Below are 25991 nucleotides of genomic sequence, written 5' to 3' on the forward strand. Positions count from 1 at the left end.
CGCTAGACGACGCTTAATCACGTGACCGGTCACATTATGGAGAGGAAAATGAATAAGGAAACTATTACTGTTAAATTAATCGCAGGTGAGGATGTGCAAAGGGATAGAATTAATTGTTGCACTTATAAAAATTGTTCCCTCACTATTACATATGCATTATAGACTATAAACGAGGTAAGGAAAAGTTTTAGTAGAAAGATATTGATCGTCGTCTTCGACATACAATAGTTATATCATCATTGACTCGATCTTGTTTATTAATTTGTTCTCTTACAAACGGCCAATCGTCAGTTATTAATGAAAGGCACGGCTTAATATATTGGAAAATCCGAACGGATAGGTCACACAATTATTCCAGTTATATATTTTGTTCGTTTAATATCCAACAACGATCTTTAATGGATCATATGTGCGTGTTATTGTGTTTGTTTATCGTTGTGTTCGAAACTGATCAATATTGTTTTGGTGCAGATCATACCGAACAATGCCGCTTTCGGTTAAATAACATACAAGACGTAATAAAGAAAAAAACCTATATTGCATGTTTAACAAATGATATCGATACATTTATATTCATTTCAGTAGAAGTTACCATTAGATACACTCACAAGTACTGAATTGTTTAAAATAATTTCTATTCATTAAGAGTTAATTGTTTTTGGCATTTAAGAAGTAATACTAATAAATTCGGGCCCTATATTTATTCTTTATGTAAGTAATTTGTGTTTATTTCAAGTGCAAAATGGAAAAAACATAAATTTATGGACGAGTCATTTGAGTAGAAGTTACCGTTAGCGGGGGCGGATCTACTTGGGGACTAATGGAGCTTGAGCCCCGGGCCCCCGAGTGCACAAAAGTTGAATTATCATAAGTTTTTAATACTTTTTCTGGTAAAGTTTGTCGTTCAACACCATAAATAAATATATTTCAATTCTGATTTCGATGTTATTAAAAATGAATTTTAAACTCCAATTTAAAGATTCGTAATCTAACAAAAAGTGGGGCCCCGTTGGACTTTGTAAAGCCCTGGGCCCCGAAAAACCTAGATCCGCCCCGACCGTCGGATACGCTCGTAAGTACAGAATTGTTTTAAATAGTTTGTGTTTATTAAGAGTGTCGATCATCTTTGGTGTATAACGAGTAATGCTAATAAATTTGGGTCCTGTATTTATTCTTTATCCGATTTAGTTTACGTGTAAGTAACCTCGTATTTATTTAAAGAGATTTATTTTTAAATATATTTTATAGAATTAAATTTGTAAATTAAGATTTAATTACAATAATATTTTTAAAGCTAAATTTATTGGTAGTTTCAAATGAGACTAACTTAAACTTAACTTAATGTTTATCATATATTATATTTTACTTTTAAAAATTTATTTATAAAATGACTCATTCGAGAATTCTTAAAATATGACTTAAACATTTAAATCTCGCATGTTTAACAGCTGTTTTTGTAATACATTATTTAATGATAAAGAGTTCTCTTAATTAATTTTTTATGTCAACATAATTAAATTTGATGAAAATCTTTAAATTTTCTCAAGCTTCTGTTATTTTTTTAAAAATAAGTACAAAGTAACGCATTGAAAAAGAATTTTATTGCTTATTATATGTTAATTTCCAAATTATAACTTTAGTATTTAGAATTGCATCCATTGCATTGTACAATTTGAAATTTGTGAAATTATCTTGTAACAATCATTGTTAGTAACTAGTTACATTGTTAATAAGTAAGACAAATAGTGTAGTAAATAATGTAAATTTAAATGTAATGGGAATGATTTTATTGAAATTATTTGAATGACAAATGATTCAGATATTTTTCTAGAAATGAAATGCACTTGTCTTTATTACAGACATTAAAGAGAGAAAATTATTGTTTATTGATTTTCAGAATTATATGTCTTAAAGCAAATAAACCGTAATTTTATCATATTGTATTATAATATTTAGAGATAATTACATAATAAAAATTATAGTCATTAATTTCATATTTTTGTAATTATTACAAATAATGTATGTTATCAAAGATGTGCATTAGTAGTTTTCTTAGCATTATTGTATATGACATATTATTTCAATAGAGCCAGTATATTAACCACTTGCCGTCCGGATTGTATAAAAGACTACTTTAAACATTTACTATCTTAATAAAAACAGGATCATAAGCTATTAAAACATAGTCTCTTAAAGCAATAACTCTAATTTTTACTTTTTTATTTAAAAAATGTAGTTTTGTATGCTTGATCTTCTTTCCTATTATCTTGAGCATTAAATAGAAGCTTGACTTGAAAGAATTTTAATCTAAACAAATTGAACTTGCCATTATTTCTGTCTTTAGAAAAAGGGGGGAAAAAAACATTTAAATATTGATAACTCATACTCTATTTTAATTAAGAAAAACTCCAATGTAAATGTATCATACTCAGATTGGAAAAATATTTTTATTTGTTTAGATATGTCAAAATTCGTTATTTACAAATCTTGATATCATTACTCTAATACGATCTGCTTATATTTGTGGTTTTGCTGCTGATGTTGAAGTGATAAAATATTGTAAAATATTTAGAAATAATGTGTATAATATCTGTATGTCTTGTATGTTTTTAATTTATGTGGAAAATTATTTAGATTGATCTTTGAATCGGTGGAAAATTTGCCTTCTCTACATAAGGATATTATAATATTTAGTGATGCAGTATGTTTACATCAGCTTTTGTGTGAAAAAGTATAATTATTGAATGCTTTCTTGTTACAATAAACATTTATTTTAAGTGTAAATGTATTATAAAAAATTATTTCAATCTAAAAGATTAAAAAAGTTTAAACAATGGAGAAGAACCTTTACTACTTTAACTTATTCAAAACAATAGGTTTTTATTATCAGTAGATTCTAGAATCTTTACAAGATAAAACAAACTGTTAATTTTTCAAAGTAGTTTGTAATTGTTTATTGTGAAATGTAAATAGAATTAATTATCTTCCTTTGTAGTTTTATATACAGATATATTAAATAATCACTGCATATGGTTAAGTGTAATATCCGTACAACTAACTTTCATATCCACATTTACGCCAGTAACTGTAGGTAATATTGTATATTAATTATCAAATTTTGCTATTATCTGATCAACGTTATCATATGGTTTTGAAATAATATAAAATGAAAATAAAAATAGTTTATAATTAGCATAATTTATTGAAAAAATGTCTGTTTCCCAAGAAAAAATAATGAAGAATTTACAGTTCTATAAAGAAGACAGTTTTATTCCTCTAAAATTGTTGAAATGTTGAAATATTTAACTTACCTGAATTTTTTATATTTCGATACTGAAAAGTTTATTTATATCTTGCTTGTTACATGGCAGTGGAAATAGTTTTATGTTCTTTATCAGAAGAATAGAAGGAAAAAAGTCTAAAGGTGTTCTAATTTTATAACTAGTAAAAGAAGGGAGATATTTTTGGAATGGAGTCACACTTAAAGAATTAGAATCGGCAAAGAGTACTAAAAATTTTACTGCACACATAAAAAGCTGTAGATAAAAGTTGCATCTTCAGTTCTATAAGTTATAATCTGAGCTGTAAAACATTATAAATGAAAGTGAATAAATCATACTTTAAATAATAGAAATCAAGAAAATAATTCTGCATAAATGCATAATTTAAATGCTACATTTGATAAGAAAAGAAAAATGAGAAAAGAGCAGTAGCAGATACTTCCATTTCTCATTTTAATAATGTGAAAGAATTGTATTTCAAAATAAAAAATGGAATTTGTGTGATAATTTCAAATATCAATGGATGAGAGTATTCTGAGAAATGTTTGCAGAAAAATAATCAGAGAAAATTAGAAAAAAACTATATATTATCAAAAATTGTAATGGATGATATTTAAAATAATTTTAAAAGATATCTTAATAAAGACATAAGTTGGATAATGAATGCAAAATCTCTTCTTTTAAAAAGTTGAAGTTTTATTGTTATATAAGGAATAAGGGTTGTCGTGTCTGCTGTTTTTTATTCAGATATATTATGAGAAATTCAAAGAAATGTGTAAAATGATGATTAATATATCTAAACAGATGTGAAATCCTTGTACCAACAGAAAATTTGAAAGGACCTTATCTTTATTTATTCTCGTAATCATGTGTCAAGCATGACAATATTTGATCACAACAATACAGTTGATAATGACCTGACAACTGAAATATCGCCTGCAACTTATTCCTAAAAATACAGGATTATTATTATTATTATTATTACAATTTGATGATGATAATATATTAATAAACATTTATATAGTAATTATGGTAATTATGAAATTAATTGTTTTTTAATTTGATAATTGGATCTTTAATTATATCACATATCAAGTAAAATATTACAAAGCTTGAATCAATTACTAAATACAAACCTAAATTACTGTATTATTTTTAAGCTGCATTAATACTAATTTAATATTGAAATATGGTTTAAAAGTTGAAGTGTACTGTTGAATAAAGATTAATAATTGGAAATTAACTTTGAATTTTAAGTAATTTTTTTAAAATTATATATTTCAGTTGTTTTAAATTTCACATAACATATTCATTTCAGATGTCTCGATATCATTTTTCCTTCTTCCTTTTTTCATTTGTTTGTTTGTTTTAACATATAATGTACTGAAGCTTTTATTTTTAGTTATGTCATTGCCTCACGGTCTATGGTCACAGCAATGAAATTCATTTCAATATAAATTACAATAATGTTTTACTATTTAAATCTGACTGTCGTGCTTTTGATTTTTCAAATTTCAAAACAAACTCCACTATACAATTCGGTTATAAATATAATAGTAATAATTAAATTTTATTATTTGTGGTTTTTCTTATTTTTGTTTTAATGGTATCATCTAATATCGGTGGATAATAATTAAATCTAATTCCAACTTAATTAATATTGAAAATATGACAATATCCAAATTCCATATTTTAAATTAGAAAGTTAAAATATCAGTGTGACATATTAAGCAAGTGTTTTTATATCTTTACTGGTTTTTGTTTACTTGAAACAACTTCTATTATACCATTTTTTATATTTTCTCGTTATAGTTTTTTTAGTAAGAGTTTGTGGAGTTTTTCAGTTTTAATCAAAGAAATTAATTTGCTGTTTATAATGTTATCTGATTACAAAGTATTCTTTATGAAGGTTACTATAAGCCAAAAGTGATCATTTAAAAATAGCAAAACTAATATTTATTAATCCAAAAAAACATAAATTTAGAAATCTAAATAATGTATTCATCAATTCCCAATGTAAACAGTCAACATTTCTTCCAAATGACAAAGACTAAAGCAGACAAGGATATTATCCAATATATTTTATTACAATTCTTAATGTTACGTGCATTTTGAACTGTATTCCTCTTCGGTACATGCTACAATGATAAAATAAACCAAATCAACAACTACATAAAATAAAACAAACATCCAAAATTACAACTTACCTTTACGTAAGATATTTATTAAGTTTAGTAAAGTTGTTATATAAAATTTGTATTGTAAATATGTTATGTAAATGTATGTAGTAGTTTTGGATGTTTGTTTTGTTTTGTGTAAATATTGATTTGGTTTATTATATCGTCGTAGCATAAAAATAGTTTATACCTTAAACAAGCAATTATTTTATTGTGACATTGTCACAATGCTGGGCTCCAATTTTTACTCATATTTTTAATTTATTTAATTTAAAATACAGTAGAGCATTGATTATCCGAATCAATTGGGGACTGGGGTTGTTCGGAAAATCAACTTTTCGGATAACCGATTATGTAAAAAAAATACATTATTAATATAGTATACACTCAAACCTGTTTTTTGTGTGGTGGATAGGGACTGCATAAAAGAAAATGCATTAAAAAAAATTGCACAAAACTTCATGAGTAGCTATAAAAAATAGTTTTTACAACACAATTAAAAAGTAATTGTTTTTATGCAGTGAATAGGGATTCGCATAAAAAAAAAGTCTCACGTAGAAAATACACTCAAACCTGTTTTTGTGTGATTTTTTATTTGTCCGAGAGCAGAAAACACAACCGACGTGGCGTCGACACTGACATCATTTCCGGCAAACTTTTCCATTTGGCCGACGACACCAACATTCCAATACGTCGAGCTTTTCCCCCAGCTGGGAATATCTGTCTCCGACTGAAACTACGAATTTCTCGAGACCAGAAAGAGCGAGATTTAAACTCGTAAAGCTTTCTACTACAATATTTATAACTGTCAGATTCGTCAGAACTACAAAACAATCTCGATGAAACTAAGGAAAGTTATTATTAACCGCACAAAAAAAGACCGCACAAATAAAAAATCGCACAAAAACAGGTTTGAGTGTACTAGTATATCCCATGTTAAAATTTTTCTCCGTTGCATGTCGCTTCGCATTGAATCTTCATCGATGTTAAACCTGACAAAAAATTTTATAATAATAATTGTGGCTATTGTATCGTTAAAAGTTATTTCATTATTTTGTACAAACAAAATAAATATATTGAAGAATATAAAAACAAAAAAAATTATACTTTAGAAGTTAATCTAGTATCAAAAATGTTCAATTTAGCACAACGTGTGTCCCGACACAGTTTGACTGGAACACTTTTGGTTAACCGATGTTTCGGTTGATTGGTGTTCGGATAATCGATGCTCTTTACCTCAAATTAGTACTGTAGTGTCTTTCTCCCTGTACATCATACTTTTCCTATTAACAACAGAGTCATGCCAGTCATCTATCTAACTCTGTTCAGGAGAGAATTTTTGAATTGAAATAATGAGATTTCCAGTGCAAACCGAAAGTTTGTGGACAGTTAATCAGATCTCTTGTCCCTTAGCTTTCCATATCTGGTCTCATCTTTCGTCTATCTAACTCCGTTCTCGAGATTAAGAAAAGACAGATGGACGACAGTGGGAATTTATAGGTCTACATTTTTTTTCAAAAATTGCAGCCCAATCAGTGATTCTCAACCTTCTTGAAGCTGTGGGACACCATATAATTTCTATTTCACAGAGAATTAACATCAATATATCCAAAAATTGATAAGTAATTCCACGTTTACTATTCTCACAAGACAATAAATCAATAATAATTTTACTAAAAATTGTAATTTTGAGTGCACATTTTTTGATTTATATATTATAGTTCTCATTTCTCTTTAATTATTGAATTTCAAATTAAGATTAAAAATTCCCAACACAACCTTGAGAAGCAAAACTAATGGACTAATGTAGAAACAATTTGAAAGATAACAAATACAATATATTAGAATGTTATGAATCATATCAAAATGAGTAATATACAACTAACAAACATGGAATATGGAAGAATTAAATCATTTGCATTGATGCATAAACCATCTCTACATTAGACAGGTTTCTGGCTTATAGTAAGATTTAACATAGAAAATTGCTCCATTCTGAAGAATAGTTTATTTTATTCATGTTATGTTTTAGACAGATTTTACTGTATTATTTGCACTGTCATATACAACAATACAGCAAAATAAGTTCAGTATATGTAGAGGTTAGCGACAAAGAAGTTCAACCAGCATGTTATATGCAGAAATTGTTCAACAACTAGAAACCGAGAAAGGAACTTCTTAATCCAGTATGTTTCTCTAGTCAGAATTGTGCTATAGTTCTACCATGCCAGGGAGAGGTACATTGATTATTATTGATTTGTTTTTCCAACACAAGTCATTAAAAGCCAGCTAATGGTAACATTTTATTTGTTGTGCATCTACAAGATTTAATATTCAAGATAAGCATTGTGTAGTTACAACAATAGGTATGTATATGACTTGTCTGTACCAGACAACAGCAAGGAAATCACTTCTGGTATAAAATACCACAGTGTATGATGATATAAATGAACAGATGCACATCCTTTTGATGAGTGAACAAGAGGAAAATAATTCATATCAGAGACAACAAAAGTGGACAAAGCAGTATATAAGTGGTTTTTTTGATGCAAGATTTAAGAATATACCAGTTAATGGTCCTATGCTTTGTGAATGTGTAAGATCTTTTGTGTTATTGTTTGGCATTAATGATTTCAAAGGAAGTACAGGTTGGCTGCATAGATTCAGAGAATGATATAATATCATTTATAAAACAATTTGTGGCGAAGAAAATGACACACCATATGATGATGCAGCATTGTGGTAAGACATCATCCAAGAATAATATTCAATGCTGATGGATGATAAATCCTTGTTTTACAAACTGATGCCTAACAAAACTCTTGTATTCAAAGGTGAATGTTGTTAAGTTGGAAAACTTTCAAAGGAAAGAATGACAGTACTGTTGTGCCAATTCTGCAGGTTCTGACATCATTAATTATTGGAAAGTATAAAGATTTATGATGCTTCAAAAAGATGTGCAATTTGCCATGTGAATATTGCTATAATAAATCTTGGATAACATGCAACAGTTTCTATGATTGGATTCTATCATTAGATGAACATATAAAGTGAGAAAATAGGAAGATATTGCTATTTATTGATAACTGTTCAGCTCACAAAAATATTCTAAAAAATATTAAACATATTCATGTTGTGTCCATCTAAATTGCACTTCAGTTTTGCAACTTTTTGATCAAGGAATAATAAATGCAATGAATATTGGCTAATATTGCACTAGAACATGACTAAAGTCCCCATATTTTGGATGCCATTCAAGTGTTTTTCTCTGCTTTGAAGTCACTAAATACAACAAGAATGCAAACTGCTTTTCTAAAGCAGTTATGACAACAGCCAACAAAGAAACTGAAGGTGAAGATTATGATACAGATATTGTAAGCCACTGGAAGCATTTATGCCAAAAATTAAATGCACCAAAAGAAGCAAAGTTTAATGATTTTTGTTGAAGTAAATAAAGATGCCACTTATATTGAAGAAGTGAATGATGAAGACATTGTGGCAGAAATTCTGTTAGAATGTGATTGTAAAGACGATTATGATGAATGAGAAGAGGAAAACAAATTCATAGATTACTCTAAAATTATGATTGCAGATGCAGACAACATGACATGACAACTTCACCATTTCCTGGTGGCATACTGGAATGTTGTGTCACAGTACAGAATTTTATCAAAAAAACTTTGATTATACAAATAACTGTTTGTTTTAACAGCTGCAAAGGTCAGTTAGTTTGGCAATATCTGTTAAACATGGATGAAAAAATATGCTTTTTTGTAATTTCTTCTTGCTGGGTATTGGTTATATGTGTAGTATAGTGGACCTTCGTTATAGCGCTGCTCACTATACCGCGCACTCGGTTATAGCGCAGGCGATGTTTGCGACACGATAAGCTCAAACACGTTTATACAGGTCCATGCGGTGTCGGTGAGTAGCGCATTTTATTGTTACTGCGTATTGAGTAATTGTGTATGTATTGAGTTCCTGAATGTATTTTGAATAGTGTTTAGTTATTGTATGCATGACGAGTAAAAGAAAAGCTTACAGTATGAAAGAAAAGCTTGACATTTTTGCTAAAGTAAAGAGGTGAACTGTGTTACGCTGTGCTGCTCGGTATAACTTGGGTGTTGTTTCCCGCTTGACACTCGCGTTATATCGGGGTTCATTGTATTTAACATAGGGGTTTTGAGTAGTTGAATCTTGAGCAAATATTGGTGAGGAATTTGGATACAGCTTCACAACTTGGAGGCATTAATATATAGATGAAAATGTCATCATAGTTATTTAAAATATCCTAATATGATTGCATTTTTTGCATAAGTTTTGCAAATAAAACATGAGGTTAAACTTCTTTCTCATTGACCTGTATATAAAAACACTAAATAAAGTTTTCATTTAATTTGGATTTATCTACATTAAATTTTTAAGTCAAAAATTGATTCATTTATATGAAATATAAACATAAACCTTCATTATAAATTTCAGTCATTTTTGTATTTTAAATCTATAGATCACATCTGCTATAAAGTAGTAGATGTGATCTATGTCACTTAGACTCTATGTAAGCTAAATGTAATTCATACTGTAATTTTATACATTTTTTAGTGATTTCTTTTGTATCTTTATGCAGGTGTTATATATTATCTTTGCTGATAACCCAATTAGATAACTACTTAGTAACTTAAATTATTAGATATCATTAAACAATTAAATTTCTCATCAACAATTATATTTAAAACTAAAATTTTGATAAAATTAAATTTAAAAAATTGGAAATAAACTTGTTAAAAGTATTACTATAATTTTTGAAGGCACATGGTATGATAAACTATGCTTATATATAATGTACTGTACATGTATATTATATCATAGTACACGTATATATTGTCATGCTATAATAAATTTATTTTAAAGCTGTTCTATTAAATTTAAAGTAATAAATATAAGTTATTTTTTCTCATCATAAATCTAAAAGAAAGAAATTGTGTTATAATTGATAACAAGGTTGAATTTTCATATCTTTATCAGAAAAAGAACTTTTTTAATAACTAACAACATTTGTATTTTATTTATTGAGCTTTATCAAGCAACTTCTTTAATTCCTTTTTACGTTTATTTGTATGAAATTGTTTAAAAATAAAAATGTTTTACTTTACCTTGAATCAGTAGTGTAACTAGAATGTTATTAGAATAAATTAGAATGGTCATACCTATATTCACTGTGAATGCTGTCATGGAAAAACTCTGTCTGTACAAGTATTTACATATGTGTATAAGTTCATTTGTCACATACAAATCCTTGTACTTAATTGATTTTTTAAATTTATTTATTTACAAAAGTATGGGGGGGGCCTGTATTGTTCCTTAGTATCATTCTAATTTAGAGATCTTGTATTTACAGTAATTTTGGGTAGTTAACCCATGAGTTATCTGTGTTTGAAATATAATTTAAAAAGGTGTGGATTATTTAATGAGGTAAGTATATATACCAATTTTAAATCCTAGTAATGAGTTACAGTTGATTCACACTATATGATCGATCGATCAGTCACTAGTAACCAGCGTACCAGATGGACAATTATTTATTCGTGTGTTCATGGTAAACGACACCAAGTGTTCAACTATACTCTCTGCTGTTTTTACAACCCTGATCTATTTCAATGGATTAATATTTAATTTTTTAATAAATACTTGCAATTAAGATAGATTAATCTTCAGTCTAATACAAAATACAAGAAACAAAAAAGAATTAAATTTTTATACAATGATTATTTACAATTAAAAATGCTTTAAGAAATAATTTTAACATCAGTAATAAAATTTTCTGTTTAATGTTTTCTGACTTTATTTTATTATTATTATTATTACTGGACAAAGGGAATTAGTCATAAAATAAAAAGAATAAATTGTATTTATTTTTACACTTAATTTACATATTTGAAACAGTTCATAAACACTGCAATTGAATTATGGGGGTAGCCAGTGAGTACAGGAGTAAATTTCTTGGTATTTTAAAGTGATTTCTCAGTAGCCATTTTCTTGTTAAGACTAAGTATTGTACCATATACACGAGACATTTCAAATGCTTCTTAGTGAAGACTGTACAAACACATCCTTGTGTGTGTACACCACTGCAATAAGCAGTTGTTTTTGCTAATGCATGCTTGGATTGGAAGTTATATAGCTCGGGTGGGCAAGCAAGAGTTCAGTGGAAGCCGAAATGTAGGTTTTGCAAAATGCATGGGAACTGCAGTTCTGTACTGTCGTGGTGGATAGTATGGTAAGGCACGTGATTTTATTATATAATATAAATATAATATAAAACAAATATTGAATTTTTTTAATAAACGTATTTTCACAAAATTGTAAAAATAATAATAAAAAACAGAAATTAACACTTTCAGCAAGAGCCGCATTTGCCCATGTCTGTTATATAGTATTTTACATTTTATACACATATTAGTTTAATTAATGTAAAATGGATTTCTACATTACAAGATTTAAAAATAAAGCAAAAAGTATTCATCTTTAGTTCAGTTTTGTTAGTCATTATTTTAAATTAAATTTAACAATTTTATTTAATTCAAAAATTATTGTAATTATTATTCGATAGTTATTATTAGAATAAGGTAGCAGTCTAACTGCTTACTTTTAAAAAAGATTTTATATTATCAAGTAATTACTACAGTAATAGATTCATTAGCCAAACTATAAACCAGAAATTAATATGATTATTATAGAATATTTGGCTTGGTTGTTAATGTATATCTAAAATGATTTGTTAACAAAAATAAAACAGAAAAAGCAATATTTTACTGTTTGAGATGACACTTATAAATTGCATACCACTTAATTATCTTGCTTTTGGTTGCTACTCCAGACGTATACAATATATGGTAGGGTGGGTTATACAAAGGTTTTATTTTTATCCTTGTAATTTTGTGTGGTGGTGTTAATGCTACTACATGTTATCCACTCAAAATTACAGTAATATTATAATTATAAAATTTAAATGTGTTATGTAAATATTGTATTCTATTGTAAGAAAGTAAGAATATCAAATTTGTATATACAGTGGTACCTTGTACTTTAAATTTCAACACTTCAGACTTCAAATGCTAAATTCCACAAAAATTCTCTTTGGAGTTCAAACTGCCCACAGTGAAAAATGCACTTGAAGCATAAAATAACCTGAACCAAGAATACAATCTCAAATTTGCAATAATGTGTTAAATTTCACAACTGTTAGAATTAAATCACACATCTTTGTTAAGTAAGGATAGCTATTAAAAAATTACCAAAAACTTTGTTCAACCTAATATCACCTTTACTTATTAATCATGGCTTGGTATCAACTGACCATTCAAAAACATGAACGCGCAAAATTTTAAATTTTATTTTATTTTACCAAGTTTATTAAAACAGAATGACAGTGTTATAAAGTTCTAGAACAAGATTTAGTATTATAGAAAGCATTCGTTAAAGATGAGATATATAATAAAATATGGTTATCAAGGTCATCTACATGTAGTGAAACCATCTTTTTCATAATTACATAATAAACATCAATTGTAAGGTTTAGTGCAGTTTATTTTTGTTTGAGTTATAGAAGTGTTTTAAAATTTCAAATTAATGCAAGTAATGTAGTCGTAACATCTACTAAACTTGCATTATTCAACTTTAAAGCACTCTATATATAAATGCTTAATGTAATATGAATTAAACTTTATTCTTATTATTGCTATAGATTTTTGTATTAAATCTAAAACAGAAAATTGGATTTTACATAGGTTATATCTCTATTTTGTATTGTATAATTGCATAATTTTTTAGAATATTCTTTACGTGTCGTGTCGTGTCGTCATAAGTATGTTATGTTAATCTGTTATCGATTGAGGAAAAATCTGTCAAATCAGTATGCACATTTTTATAAGGAAAATTCATAAAAGATAATTTAACTTGAAAAATAAATATGGTGAGTAAAATTATTTTAGATTTGTTAGAAAAATATTGATGTTAATGAAGATACTATTTTCACATATAAATGAATCTAAAAGAGTTTTTAATAAAGCTTTTTTCTAGTGCATAATTTATAAAATATGCACTAGAAAAATAGTAATCTGCATAAACTGTGGCTTTGTGAACATTTAAGTCCACAATGAGAGCAACCGGCTGACCAAAGACGAGCCTAACATATCCGGATAACTTAACCCAAAAATTTCTGAGCTGACCTGGTCTCAAATCCAGATCTCCAGAATAGTAACTTGCCTTTACCATCTGCCATCTTCTGTTTATGTAATAGAAAATAATAATTTATGTAGTTAGACAATGCAAATTTCAGTCATGTATTCTCATATGGGATAGATTGTAATTATCGAAATTATCAATAAAACGTTTTTAAATTATGTTGTTGTTTACTATAAAATAAAAAAACTGAAAAAATTAAGGTGATAACTAATAGATCACACAGACCTTGTGACTTTAGCAATTGTAATTTGATGAACATTAACATTTTCAGTCTCTTCGAGACCACCCGAAGATGGCCTCAGAGACTGAAAATGTTAGTGTTCGTCGACTTACGGCTGCTAAAATCACAAGGTTGGTGTGATCTATTTAATGGAACAAATAAGTTGCTAAGTGATATATTTTAAAAATAGTTTAATACACTCCAATTAAACCAGCTACTGATATACCTATATATTAATAAACCTATCATACATATAGAATAATAGTGAGATCGAGACCAAAGTTTTAAACGCGAAAATGTGTACGTCGGACGTTTGGCGCCTCTTTCCTGTAAGCCTAGAAGTTTGACAGTGGTGTTTGGAAAGTTAGTGGAATCGTGTTCAACATTCCAAACGCCATTGTCAAACTTCTAGGCTTACAGGAAAGCGGCGCCGAATGCCCAACATACACGTTTTCACGTTTAAAATTTCGGCCTCAACCTCGCTAATATAGTATAATTTAACTTGTACAGTACATTTATATTTTATCAAAAAATATTTTTAAAATTTTATTTTATGAATTTGTTCATCATATATCTAAATAGTAAGGCTGTTTATTGTATATATTCACTCAAAATAGTTAAACAAGACTTTTTAAAGGCTGTTAGAAATAATTAATCTCATAAAAAGTATTGGGTTTCATCAGAATAACATAACGTATGTGGAATTCAATTTTGGAGTTTGTAATAAATTACGTAATATTTTCAATATATAAATTCATAAAACGCTTTCCTCTATAATTACAAATTATCCTGTTTTGTAAATCTTTTTTTTCTTTTATTATGTAATAATTAATTATAAAATATATATATAGTGTTAATTCTTAGAAAAAAAAGAATATAATTAGTTTTAATGAAGTTAGAATAAAATAATTTAGAAATAGAAGTATTTAATTTGTTTCATAATTTTACGTAACTATTACAGGTTATAATTCATTTGTTTGAGTTAATAATAAATCATATAAAAGAGAGTTAATTCGAGAGATATGATATACATTTCTTTGAAACTCATTTTGAAATTAAATACTCGACGAAAATAATAATAAAAATTTCGATTTTTAAGTCGAAAGATTAAATTTAATATCATTTTGTTGAACAAATAAGAAATCAAACTATTGAGATTCTGTTCAAAACATTAATTTTGAAGAATGTATGTGTGTTTCTCAATGACAAATGTAATCTATAAACAAGTGCGTAGCAACAAACAACATATTATCATATTAGTATACTTAGCATAACAACCAAATTAAATTATTGAATAATTGTATATAATTTTACATATTTTTATTAATAGCATAAAAATATTAAAGATAGATAAATATTTATTATAAATAACACAATTATATATTTTTAATATTACGAGCGTATAAAACACTATGAAAACGGGTTTATTTATACCCGTCTATAGCAGTTGCATTCATATAAAATTGTCATTTTTAAATTGGATTTTATACATTCTTAATTAACTATAAATAGCATATATATTAATAAAAAATATTAAAGTTCTATTCTTATATTTAAAACAGTATGATTTTATATGCAGATTTATTTTATTTGTAAAATTGTTATACATACATAATTTCAGTTTGAAATATTAAAATTATGTAAAAAAAATAGCTTTTATATCAAATTTTTATGTTTATTATTAATTAAATAAAATATATTATACACCGTTTATGAATTGTTTTTTTCTTTTACTAGTTTTGGTGTATTAGGATTCACTGCAATGGAAAAAGTATTGACTGAATGAACAAACAAGTACCTCTGTGCAATGATAGTAATGTACAGTTGAGATTTTTATGCCCAAGTGATGTTCCAGAAGTGAAAAGATTATGTACAGAATGGTTTCCGATTGAGTAAATAAACAAATCTTATTTTTATTATCAAATAAAATTTAATAAAAAAATTTAGTATTTAATTAATGATGATAATATACTAACTATTTTCTATGTATCTACTATGTATCTATCTATATCTTAAAAGTAAACTATCATAATTGTAAATTTATAACTGTTTATTATTTATATATAGGTTTGGCATTTAAATAAAAAACATGATATTAGCCCAATATAATGGATTTTAATAAGCAAATAGCATTTAAAATACTTCATATCTAATGTTAATCTCTAATTTTTGATAAGTATGCATACAGCTTCTACTTTATTGGAATGTAAATATAATAGAAACCATATATGAATGTTACAAGTCAAATTATAAGCTTTACACGATTTTATACCAATTTAAAAATAATAATTTTAATATATTTTTAAAAATAAAACTAAAAATGTTTTTTGAAATTATGGCGGGGGTACCCTCACCCCCATATACATCGCTACAGTGCATACATATCGTGATTAAATTCGACATTTGGTTACGTGTTTCGGGTTTTGGAGTGGAGCCGTCACCTAAAACATTATTATTAAAGTGCACCGAACTTGGGCGTCCTTAAACTCTCGACCTTCCGTCTTAATTAGAAGCGGATGAAATTTGAGTTTCAAGATTTGAGGACATGATGCAAGTTAAATAAAAGCATTTAAAAAAGAGAGAACCTAATTAAAAACATGCACGTCCTTGAAAATGAAATTGCTTTTATGAATTTATTACACGATTAATATTAATTCTTCCTAGAGTAAAGTTGAATAATTATACTATATAATAAGACAGGATGAGTGCATCCTGAGAGCATAACTAATTGGAATAAATCTGAAGGGCATAATTTTGGTTTCTAACTACCTAATGCATTTTATTTTTCTTTAAGTTTTTATTTCTTCCTTACACAGTTTATATATTGAAATGTTTGTTTTAAATCTATAAATGTATATTTTTGTTTTGGAGTTATTTTACTTGTAGAAATAATATCCATTTTTTTTCATTTTTATTTTATTTCATTAAAATTTGATTATATTCATACTTTCAAATGCATATCAAATTTATTTCTAGTGAATTAATTTTATCATTAAATATATAGAATATTGAGTTATTTTAGTAAGAACTGTAAGTCTTTTTTATTTGTTTTATTTTAATGTAAACTGTGATAAAGAAAAAATTGTATCATGCTATTAAATATTTTTTTTCCTTCCGAATGAAAATCCAATTAACCTAAAACTAAAATTTACAGGTTATGTTTATTATATTTGTAAATGCAAAGAATTTTTAAAAACAGATAAGAAAATTAAGAAATCTAATTGTGATAAAACAGTTTTATAACTAATTTAACAACTTGTGGATTACAACCGATAAAATTGATTGCAATCATGTATGAAGAAATCTGTACAAGTTTCTTTTATTTAGAGTTAGCCATTCATTTTTTGTATTTCCTGTATACTATTAATTAACCTACATTTTATTGTAGATTTTTTTCAATTGCATTTTGCAAAATTCAGAACAAAACATACCTTTATTATCCTTGAAGTTTTGTGTACAAAAAAATCAGCATATCATTTTAAATGAGCTTTTTCTTATAAAGCTAAGTCAATTTAAGTGAGTTTAATTGATACAAAATCAATATTTACTATAGAAAACAATAATAATAATTATTATTATTATTGTTATAGAACATTCTGTAAATCGTTATCACAATATTTTATTCTTATTATAAAATTATTAAGTCTAAAAAAAATTCAAAACTCAAATCTATTATATTCTTGATAATTAAAGTTTTTAGTTTAGCTGCTTTACTATCTATAATATATATCATTATTATCTTTAAAATTATGTTTATTTTGTTGAAATGTAAATAAATAAAAGTAAAACATATTTTTTGAAAGATCTTTGTATATATTTTATAAATATTGACAACAAACAAAAACCGCTTTATTTATCCTTCAAAATATTCTTTCTCCAACTCAATGCATTTAACCAATTTTAAAACTCAGTTTTCATAAACCTCTACAAAGCTTATATGTATAATACTATATTTTCACTTCTGGAAAGAGGAAAAAGTCACAAGATATAAGATCTAGAGAGTAAGGCTGTTAGCTTGATATTCAGGTCAGTAATGATATGTTTGAGCAATCAGAATGGTTTTATTCTGATGAAGAATCCAATCATTTTGTGTATAATCAGGATGTTTCTTCGATTTCTTTAGGATCCTTGAATAATAATACTCTTCTAGTGATAGTTCAATTTCACTGAATACGGTCATCATAGATGCTCTTTTATCTCAAAAAAAAAATAATAAAAAGATACTAGATCCATAACTTTGCTTGCGCTTTGTTTCAATTTTACCTTTTTTTTAGTTAGAGGTTACTAGGATGTCTCCAAAGAACACATTCCAATTTTGTTGCTGGATCAAAATAATGAAACCATGATTTATTATAGGTTACAACAATATTTGGTTTATGATGAAGTCTTACCTTCCACTGTTTTCACAATGCCACTTGATCTTTGACTGTCTTCTGTCTATTCCGAAATTTCTTAAGCCAGTTAAACACTTGTCCCCGTGATAAAGTGTCTCAATGTTCCTTAAATGCTCTTTGAATCAGTTTGAATGTTTTCTGTGAGTAGCTATTAAATTTTTAGATTTGTCTATTCTAACAAAATTTAATTGCTACTCTTTGTTCATGTTCAGATCCATATCAAATATGTGCTATACTTCTTTATTTGGTAGCCTATGGTAGTTGAATGAAAAGACGTGCCTTATTACAATATGCCCTATTGCATCTAGAGTAATGACATTGAAATATGTCATGAGTGCAGGTAATTAGTTTTTGCAAATATAGAGCAGCTCGAAACTTTTCAAACTGTTTTTCTATATGTAACATTACTGCATAGAAAAAATACTCTAGAAAATTGTTATTCTTTATTAAAATGGCAATTTTGCAATTTTTTTTGTTTTACATTCACTCCATTCTTTTCTTTAAATGTGTATTTCTTGAGACATTGTCATAAAAAAATTAGTAGAAAAAAATATATGTAACAGATTAAAGTTTTTCCTTTATTTTATTATTTGTAAAAATATTTTTAACTCTACTCTATGCACATTAAGAGAGCTTTTTTTCTCATATCCATTATGGGTTGGTCAGGCCCATGGTAGGGGTGATAACTAGATGGTATGGGATGGGGCATAATGTGTCTGGGATAGAAACCATCTGTGAAAAATTCCTGAAATTATTGGATTGGCCTTGACCTCTGGTCTATCAGAGCAACAAGCCTTTACCACCTTGGCCACCTGTCCATCATTATTAGTAAAATATATTCATTAATCATTACAGAAAACTAAATAATATATGTTAATAATTTAATCTGATGTCACTGGACTATCTAATAATTTAGATACAATTAATTTATCAATTCAATTTAATCTAAATTCACTTTATAATACTAATAATCTATTACTGATTCAGTCTAAATTAATATATATAATAAATGCAATTGATATTAGTTATACAGCTGAAGTAGTGTACATAACCACATGCTTAACTTCTATCGTTTATACATCTATTATTTAAGACAAACTTTCTTATTCTGTGTGTACCTTCCTTGTAATTGAAAGAAATGATTCTTGGTAGACGACCTTACAGCAATGGTTAGAAAATTTACGGTTTATTTTAAGAGGTTTTAATCAAATGCATTTCGGGTCGGTTTATGTTTCCAATTCCTCTTTAGTGCTGTTAAAAATACAAATCATAGTAAGGTTCACGACATTATTAAATATCAAGTAAAAAAAGGGGAATACAATAACATAAAACTTACATATTATATGATGGTACTGTACATCTTAAAATTATGTTTCTATTCTTAATTTTTATCCCATTTCAAAAATAGATGACAAAAAAACTCAATGAATATTTTAGTTATTAACATTTACACTTTTTTATAAAACTCATCTATACCCTCAAAATTAATCCTTTTGCCATTTTATAGTAATTAAAAATATATAAAGTTTTTATAATAAAATCTCATAAAAGCTGGGAAAGTTAGGCAACTCATTGCTAGATTTAAAAAAAAAATAATAAACTAATGGATATGTCTTAACACCTTAATAGGTGTTAAGACTTATTTTTTTAAAACTGTAAAGTAATAATTACAGCAACTGCAAAACATTTATTTATTTGCATGTCTACAAATGTGAAGTTTTTTATTTATATACTAGTTTTTCGTGCATATAATCTACTAGTTGACTGTATTTAAAAGATCATTTTAAAGGGATGTACGTTATGTAATGGGTGAGTTATATACAGATTTCAAATTGCAATAATAAACTCTAACATATGAAGCAATGGATACACTTCCATAGGCGCAGAGTACGTGTGGAGAGGTTATGCAAAGATTTCATTATTATTCCAGGTTACATGCATGAAAATATAGTACTTATAACAAGTTTACTCTAGACAATTTTCAATTTACTTTATAAAACTTTGCCTTGTTCAATTAAATTTCAAAATTTTTTTATTTTTCTATATAAGAAAATGTTTTTTTAAAGGAAACTCTTGTGCGTAAAAACAAAAATTAATTATTTGGTGTATTTTCACAGATATCCAGACAATTGGTATGAAGAAATTACATCTAGCCAGCAGTTTTTTTCTCTGGCTGCAGTATACAAGTTACAGATAATAGGATTAATAGTGGCAGAAATTAAATCTCAATCAAAATGTAACAGAGAGGTAATGATTTAAAATTTAATAATTAAGTTTTTAATTACTTACATTTGCTATAAAATTATGAAGAGTTGCTGCTATAAAATAAAAATTGCATTATAATTTACCATTTTATGATATAAAATTTGAATGTAAGAGAAATCATTTAAAGATTAATGATTAATATTTTTTCCGTTAGATTTTTCATCTTCTGTTAAGTTTAAAAATCTAACAGCAAAAATTTTTAAAGGAAATTGCATGATGAAATTTTAAAAATTTCATCATGCATAGTGTAGAACCTTGGTTAAATGGGTCTTGGTTAGTTGGAACTCTACCGTATTTGTTGAAGAGGTATTAGTTTTTAAACAGGACGTTTCAGTAAGATTGGAAAAAATTTATACCATATTTTAAGAGGATCGGGATTAGCAAAACAGTCCCAGTAAACATATGCCTAAGAATGAATTGTTCTTGAAGTATTGTATATGCATTGATATTATATGTCAAAAAACAAAAAATACTGTGAAATCCATGTGAAGGATTTAGTTGTTAGAATGGGATTAATAATAAAGAAATTTCTAGGAAAGGTTAGAAATCAAAAAATCTTGATGATGATTTGAATTGAAGAGATTTACCACAATTAGTGAAGCGATAGGAGCAGGTAGAGGACATTTTGAATAATTTTTGTAATAATTACGCAGTTTCAAAAATTCATATACTTTTAATAAAAGGTTTTTATTGCAGTAAATGCAATAATTAACTATTTATTATAATTATTTATTTGAAATGAATATTCTTTCAAACTATGCATATAACTTGAGAACTGCTTGTTCTTATATGTATTGATATCTCAAAACTTGATATGAATTTTATTTCCAAATTTCTTTAAAATATTCCTTATTAAAAAAAAAAATAGTTTTTAACTTATATATAAAGAACAAAATTTGCTGTTCGAATTTTTGATGATTTTTATAATAATTTTTTTTATGAGATATGTTTTTTCCAACAATTATAATGCTGTTATATATTATTTATTAGAAATAGTTAAACCTAGAATTAATTTACTCAGAAATAATGTTTTGTAAGTTATACTGATTTATTTTATTTACTTCAAATTTATTGACAAAACACATTACAACACTTAATAAATAATTAAAAATCTAATGTACTACTTACTTAACCAAATATTTGTAATAAGAATACAAAAGTTAATTTATAAAATTATCCTATACATTTTCCTGTTTTCCGATTTATGTTAAGAACAATTAATTTTAATAAAACATAACATCACTCATGACCTCTTGGTTAAAAGAAGTCAAAAAACAAGTATAAACTAGACCCTGTAGTTAAACTTCTGAATTAATCAATGCATCTTTTACAGTGGGTGAAGTTAAATATATCTAAACGCAAGCAAGTCTGTTTCTTCTCCACATGGATATACTCCAAAACTCTTCAATCTATCTTCAGGTTCATTGCTATTCATATCCCCCTGATGCAATCCAACTCTATACTGCCTCTTACAGAATGATGATGGCCTCACAGATGACAAATGGAGTAATAGTGTGTATGTTGTCTCATTCAATGAGGAAACCAGCTTCAAAACAGTATATATCAGATACAGCTTCCCAGTACTGAAGTAGATTTGCAGATGGACAGAATCATCAGAACTGCCCCTCATCCCTTCCAGCATAGAAAAATGTGAAATTTATAACATGATTACCAATGAGTGTTTAAACAGAAGGGACAAGGACTTCCCTGCCTGGCAATATCTCCTTAGTTTTACATGTTAACTGCCATTGTCATAGTCCATCTTCCCATCTTCCTTTCTAATCCACATTGGCATTCTTCCGCTTTCATCTATTTATGCCTGAAGATGGCATGTTAACTGTATCAAAAATGTTAGCATTCCTTCAACTTTACCCATAATTAATGATGCATTGAGTAATTTAGAAATAAAAATTTTAGTGTTTTAAAAAGAACATATTTTAATGTGATGCAATAATCTCATAATAATGAAAGTACATACATTCATAACAGGCCTTTCCTTGTAGAAACCTACAGGAGATGGAGTTTTTATCCTCTTACGAATTAATTTTGTGTATCTTCTATACATGATTATATTTTATCTTAAATCAGATTCATTATCTCAGGTGAGGTAATAGAAAATAAACATGCCAGATGAAATTTCAGTTGTTTGTTGTAATCTTATCATTTTATTTTTTATAATTGAAATAAATATGATTTTTATACAACTTTCTTTTGTTCATTGTGCACATTTTGTATATATTTCTATTTTATATTCATTATGGATGATATGATTTTCGTTTGAAGTTCTTATTTATAAATAACAAGCAAATAAAAAGAAAAACTTATTTTAAATTATCTTTGTTAATAGATCATATAATAATTTTTAAAATTTTGTTGTTTTAAATAGGACCAAGGACTTTTATCATCGCATTTTGCAAAGAATACTGAAGTAGCTTACATATTGACTTTAGGAGTAGTCAGAGAGTGCCGTCGAAATGGAATTGGTAAGAAATTCTATTCTTTTATTTCGTGTTTATTACTGAATATTAATCTATTTTACTCGTCATTAGCAACTCTCCTTTTAGATAGCTTAATATCTCACCTGACAACAAATCCAGAAGAGAACAATTGTAAAGCTATTTATTTACATGTACTGACTACTAATATGACAGCAATCAGATTCTACGAACATCGAAACTTTCGACTGCATTCTTACCTTCCTCTGTATTATTCTGTCCACGGTAGCCTAAAAGATGGATTTTCGTACGTCCTCTACATAAATAGTGGTCATCCTCCGTGGACTTTACTATATCCTTTTCAGTATTGTGATTTATTATATTATTTAAATATAGAAAAATTACACACTTCTTTTGTTAGAAGTTATAAAATAGAAATTGTAATTTTTCCAAAATCATTCAAACAAATTATAATAATTTATAACTTCTAAAAAGTGTGTATCAAGAATCAGATAAAATCTTAAACAAAAAGAAAGAATTCAATCATTTGTCTTCTTTATAAAACTTACAAATTAAGTTTAAACAAACAAATTACTTTACCTTTAAAATCTGGGTGCATCTTAAATTTGAAGTAATAATTTCCATAGAAAAAATTGAATGATAATTAGAAGTAAATATAGTTAAAAGAATTTGTCATAAAACATTAAAGCACTTGAATATTTGAAGCAGTAGCATAGATAAGAGAGAGAAGTCCACCTTGGGTTACACTTTTGGTCTATCTTGGTTACTGGTCTATGAAAATATAAGTTTTTGTAGGGATAGTAGAATGATGCAAGATATCAAACAATATTATATCTTTCTATAAAAATGCTTATTGTTGGAAATTTCTGACAACGTTAAGGACTGTTCTGTCGTAGATGGTATTATTGACCATACTACTTATTTAAGTGCTTAGTCAATAATAACATTGAGAACAGCGGTCTAATTTTTTCTTAGGTTTTTCCTATGGCTATATTTTCACTTGATGTATATTATGTTGTGTTTTTTGTGGTGTCAGCAAATTCAAGGACAACCTTGGTGGCAGAAATTCTAGCTATACCATTGATTTTAAAGTCTACACTGATTAATTTTCTTAACTATACTGCTGGACTTTAAAATCAGTGATGAAGCTAGAGCTTGTCTACTTGCTTTCCAGATATTGTTTGCAGTTGATAAGCCTTGCAAGTGTACTGTCTTTATGCCTTTGTTTAGTCATAGAAGTTCAGATTCTAAATATTTTTATGTTAGAATATTTTTTATATTACATAGAGGAATATGTGATTTTATTACATTTGACTGTAAGCTTATTCTTCTCTGGAAAAAAATTATGAGTAATATGGCAGTCTTCTTAAATTCAGGTTATTCTAAGTTTGGAAACATGAAAAAAAGTGCCTCTTAAATTTGAAATAATACAATATTTTTATTCTTTTACTCTGTGCCCGTGGCTGGGTACTAAGATGGCCCTTTTTTTTTCCCCAAGCCCACAATGGCTAGAGGGATGGGACCCAACTTACTGATATAGACCATCGCCCGAAGAATTCCTGAGGTTTTTTGACATGTTCTGATTTGATCCCAGATTGCTAGAGCAATAGGCACCTTGTCACTGTGACCATCCTGCTGACAATATTTAGTTTTATTTAAATACTAGCTCAATTTAGAATCATATAGTTAATTTAAATATAAAAATCCAGTATTTTTGTATATAAATTTTCAATAATTACAATAATATAAAATATGTATACAGTCAAACCCTGTTTATATTTTTTTCAAGATAACCAAAAAAAAGTATTGTATTGTACAAGTGAATATATTCTGTGAAATGATAACTGATGACTCATACTGGTGTAGTATGTCATCTGCCAAAACTCCAGTCAAGTGAAAGAATGAAGACTCATTCTGCAAGTTATCCATTTCAAAGTGAGTAAATATGATGTACAAGTGTGAAATCACATAACTGAAGTGTTTTATAATGGATAAAGTACCATGCAGAAAATATTTAATATAAAAATGTACCATACAATTGAGAAATGTATAAATGGGGTTTGACCATTTATATTTTTTTAATAATTCTATTATCTTTAATCAAAAAAAACAGATTATATCAAGCATTGGAGTAGTTTGGCTCTCCAAATGAAAGTATGTTCATTACCAAAACATCTGTTGCAAATGATGAGAAGGCTAATTACAAAGTTATGGCCATTTACATCTTAAAATTGCATGTACAAAAAAAAACTACATATGCAAAAGCTGACTTCATAGTAAAAATTGGTGATGTACAGCTGGATAGAATATCATTTTTTTAATATCTACATTAGTAAATATATATATATATATATAATAAATTATTAATCTCAAATTTGCATAAATTAATTTTGTGATAGAATTGCAGATTGAGATTTTGTAAATTTCGAAGATGTTAGCACAGTTTTAATTATTTCTATAGGTTAATTGTATACATTTAAATATAATTAAATTATATCTCACCACGCAAATATGCCATAAAGAAACAAAGCAGAGCAATTTATTTAAGTCCATAAATTGCTTATAGCAATTAGGATGTGCTTATAATGTAAATATATTTAGTTTCATAATTTATGTGTAAAGTTCTATTGTAATATAATGAATGATTCCATTTGATAAAGGAAACTTGTATTTCGTATGCCATTCTGTATTGAAAACGATCCTAACGAATTGTGATAAGTGCAATTTTCTCATTTTTAAATGTTTTTTTCCACTGTATACGATTATTATTATTTTCAACATATTTATAATTACGATATTTTCATGAGAATAGATAGTGAGGCTGCTTTAATGCACTTATCACTGAGACTATATGAAAATATTTTTTAATAAAACTCAAACTTTTCTTTGTTATTGAGTTATGTATATTTATTTTCAAACAAAATGATGATAAATAAAAAATTGTCCATTATAAA

General features: G+C 26.9%; 1 protein-coding gene across 3 annotated transcripts; it reads left to right on the plus strand.

Moving 5' to 3' along the window:
* On the plus strand, positions 1-25991 carry Naa60 (N-alpha-acetyltransferase 60). 3 transcript variants are annotated; one of them, XM_067286380.1, is made up of 6 exons: positions 27-174; positions 15660-15814; positions 20434-20563; positions 22968-23064; positions 23131-23368; positions 25149-25991. In XM_067286380.1, exons 2-6 carry the CDS (start codon positions 15705-15707, stop codon positions 25264-25266), a joined length of 693 nt encoding a protein of 230 aa, XP_067142481.1. In that variant the 5' UTR covers positions 27-174; positions 15660-15704; the 3' UTR covers positions 25267-25991. The 3 variants fall into 3 exon arrangements, with proteins under 3 accessions (XP_067142480.1, XP_067142481.1, XP_067142479.1); XM_067286379.1 differs by lacking the exon at positions 25149-25991 and having other exon boundaries at positions 1-85; positions 23131-23623; XM_067286378.1 differs by lacking the exon at positions 25149-25991 and having other exon boundaries at positions 23131-23623.

Source organism: Centruroides vittatus, unplaced genomic scaffold (assembly GCF_030686945.1).
Source record: "Centruroides vittatus isolate TY-2023 unplaced genomic scaffold, ASM3068694v2 scaffold_3315, whole genome shotgun sequence".
Lineage (NCBI taxonomy): Eukaryota > Metazoa > Arthropoda > Arachnida > Scorpiones > Buthidae > Centruroides > Centruroides vittatus.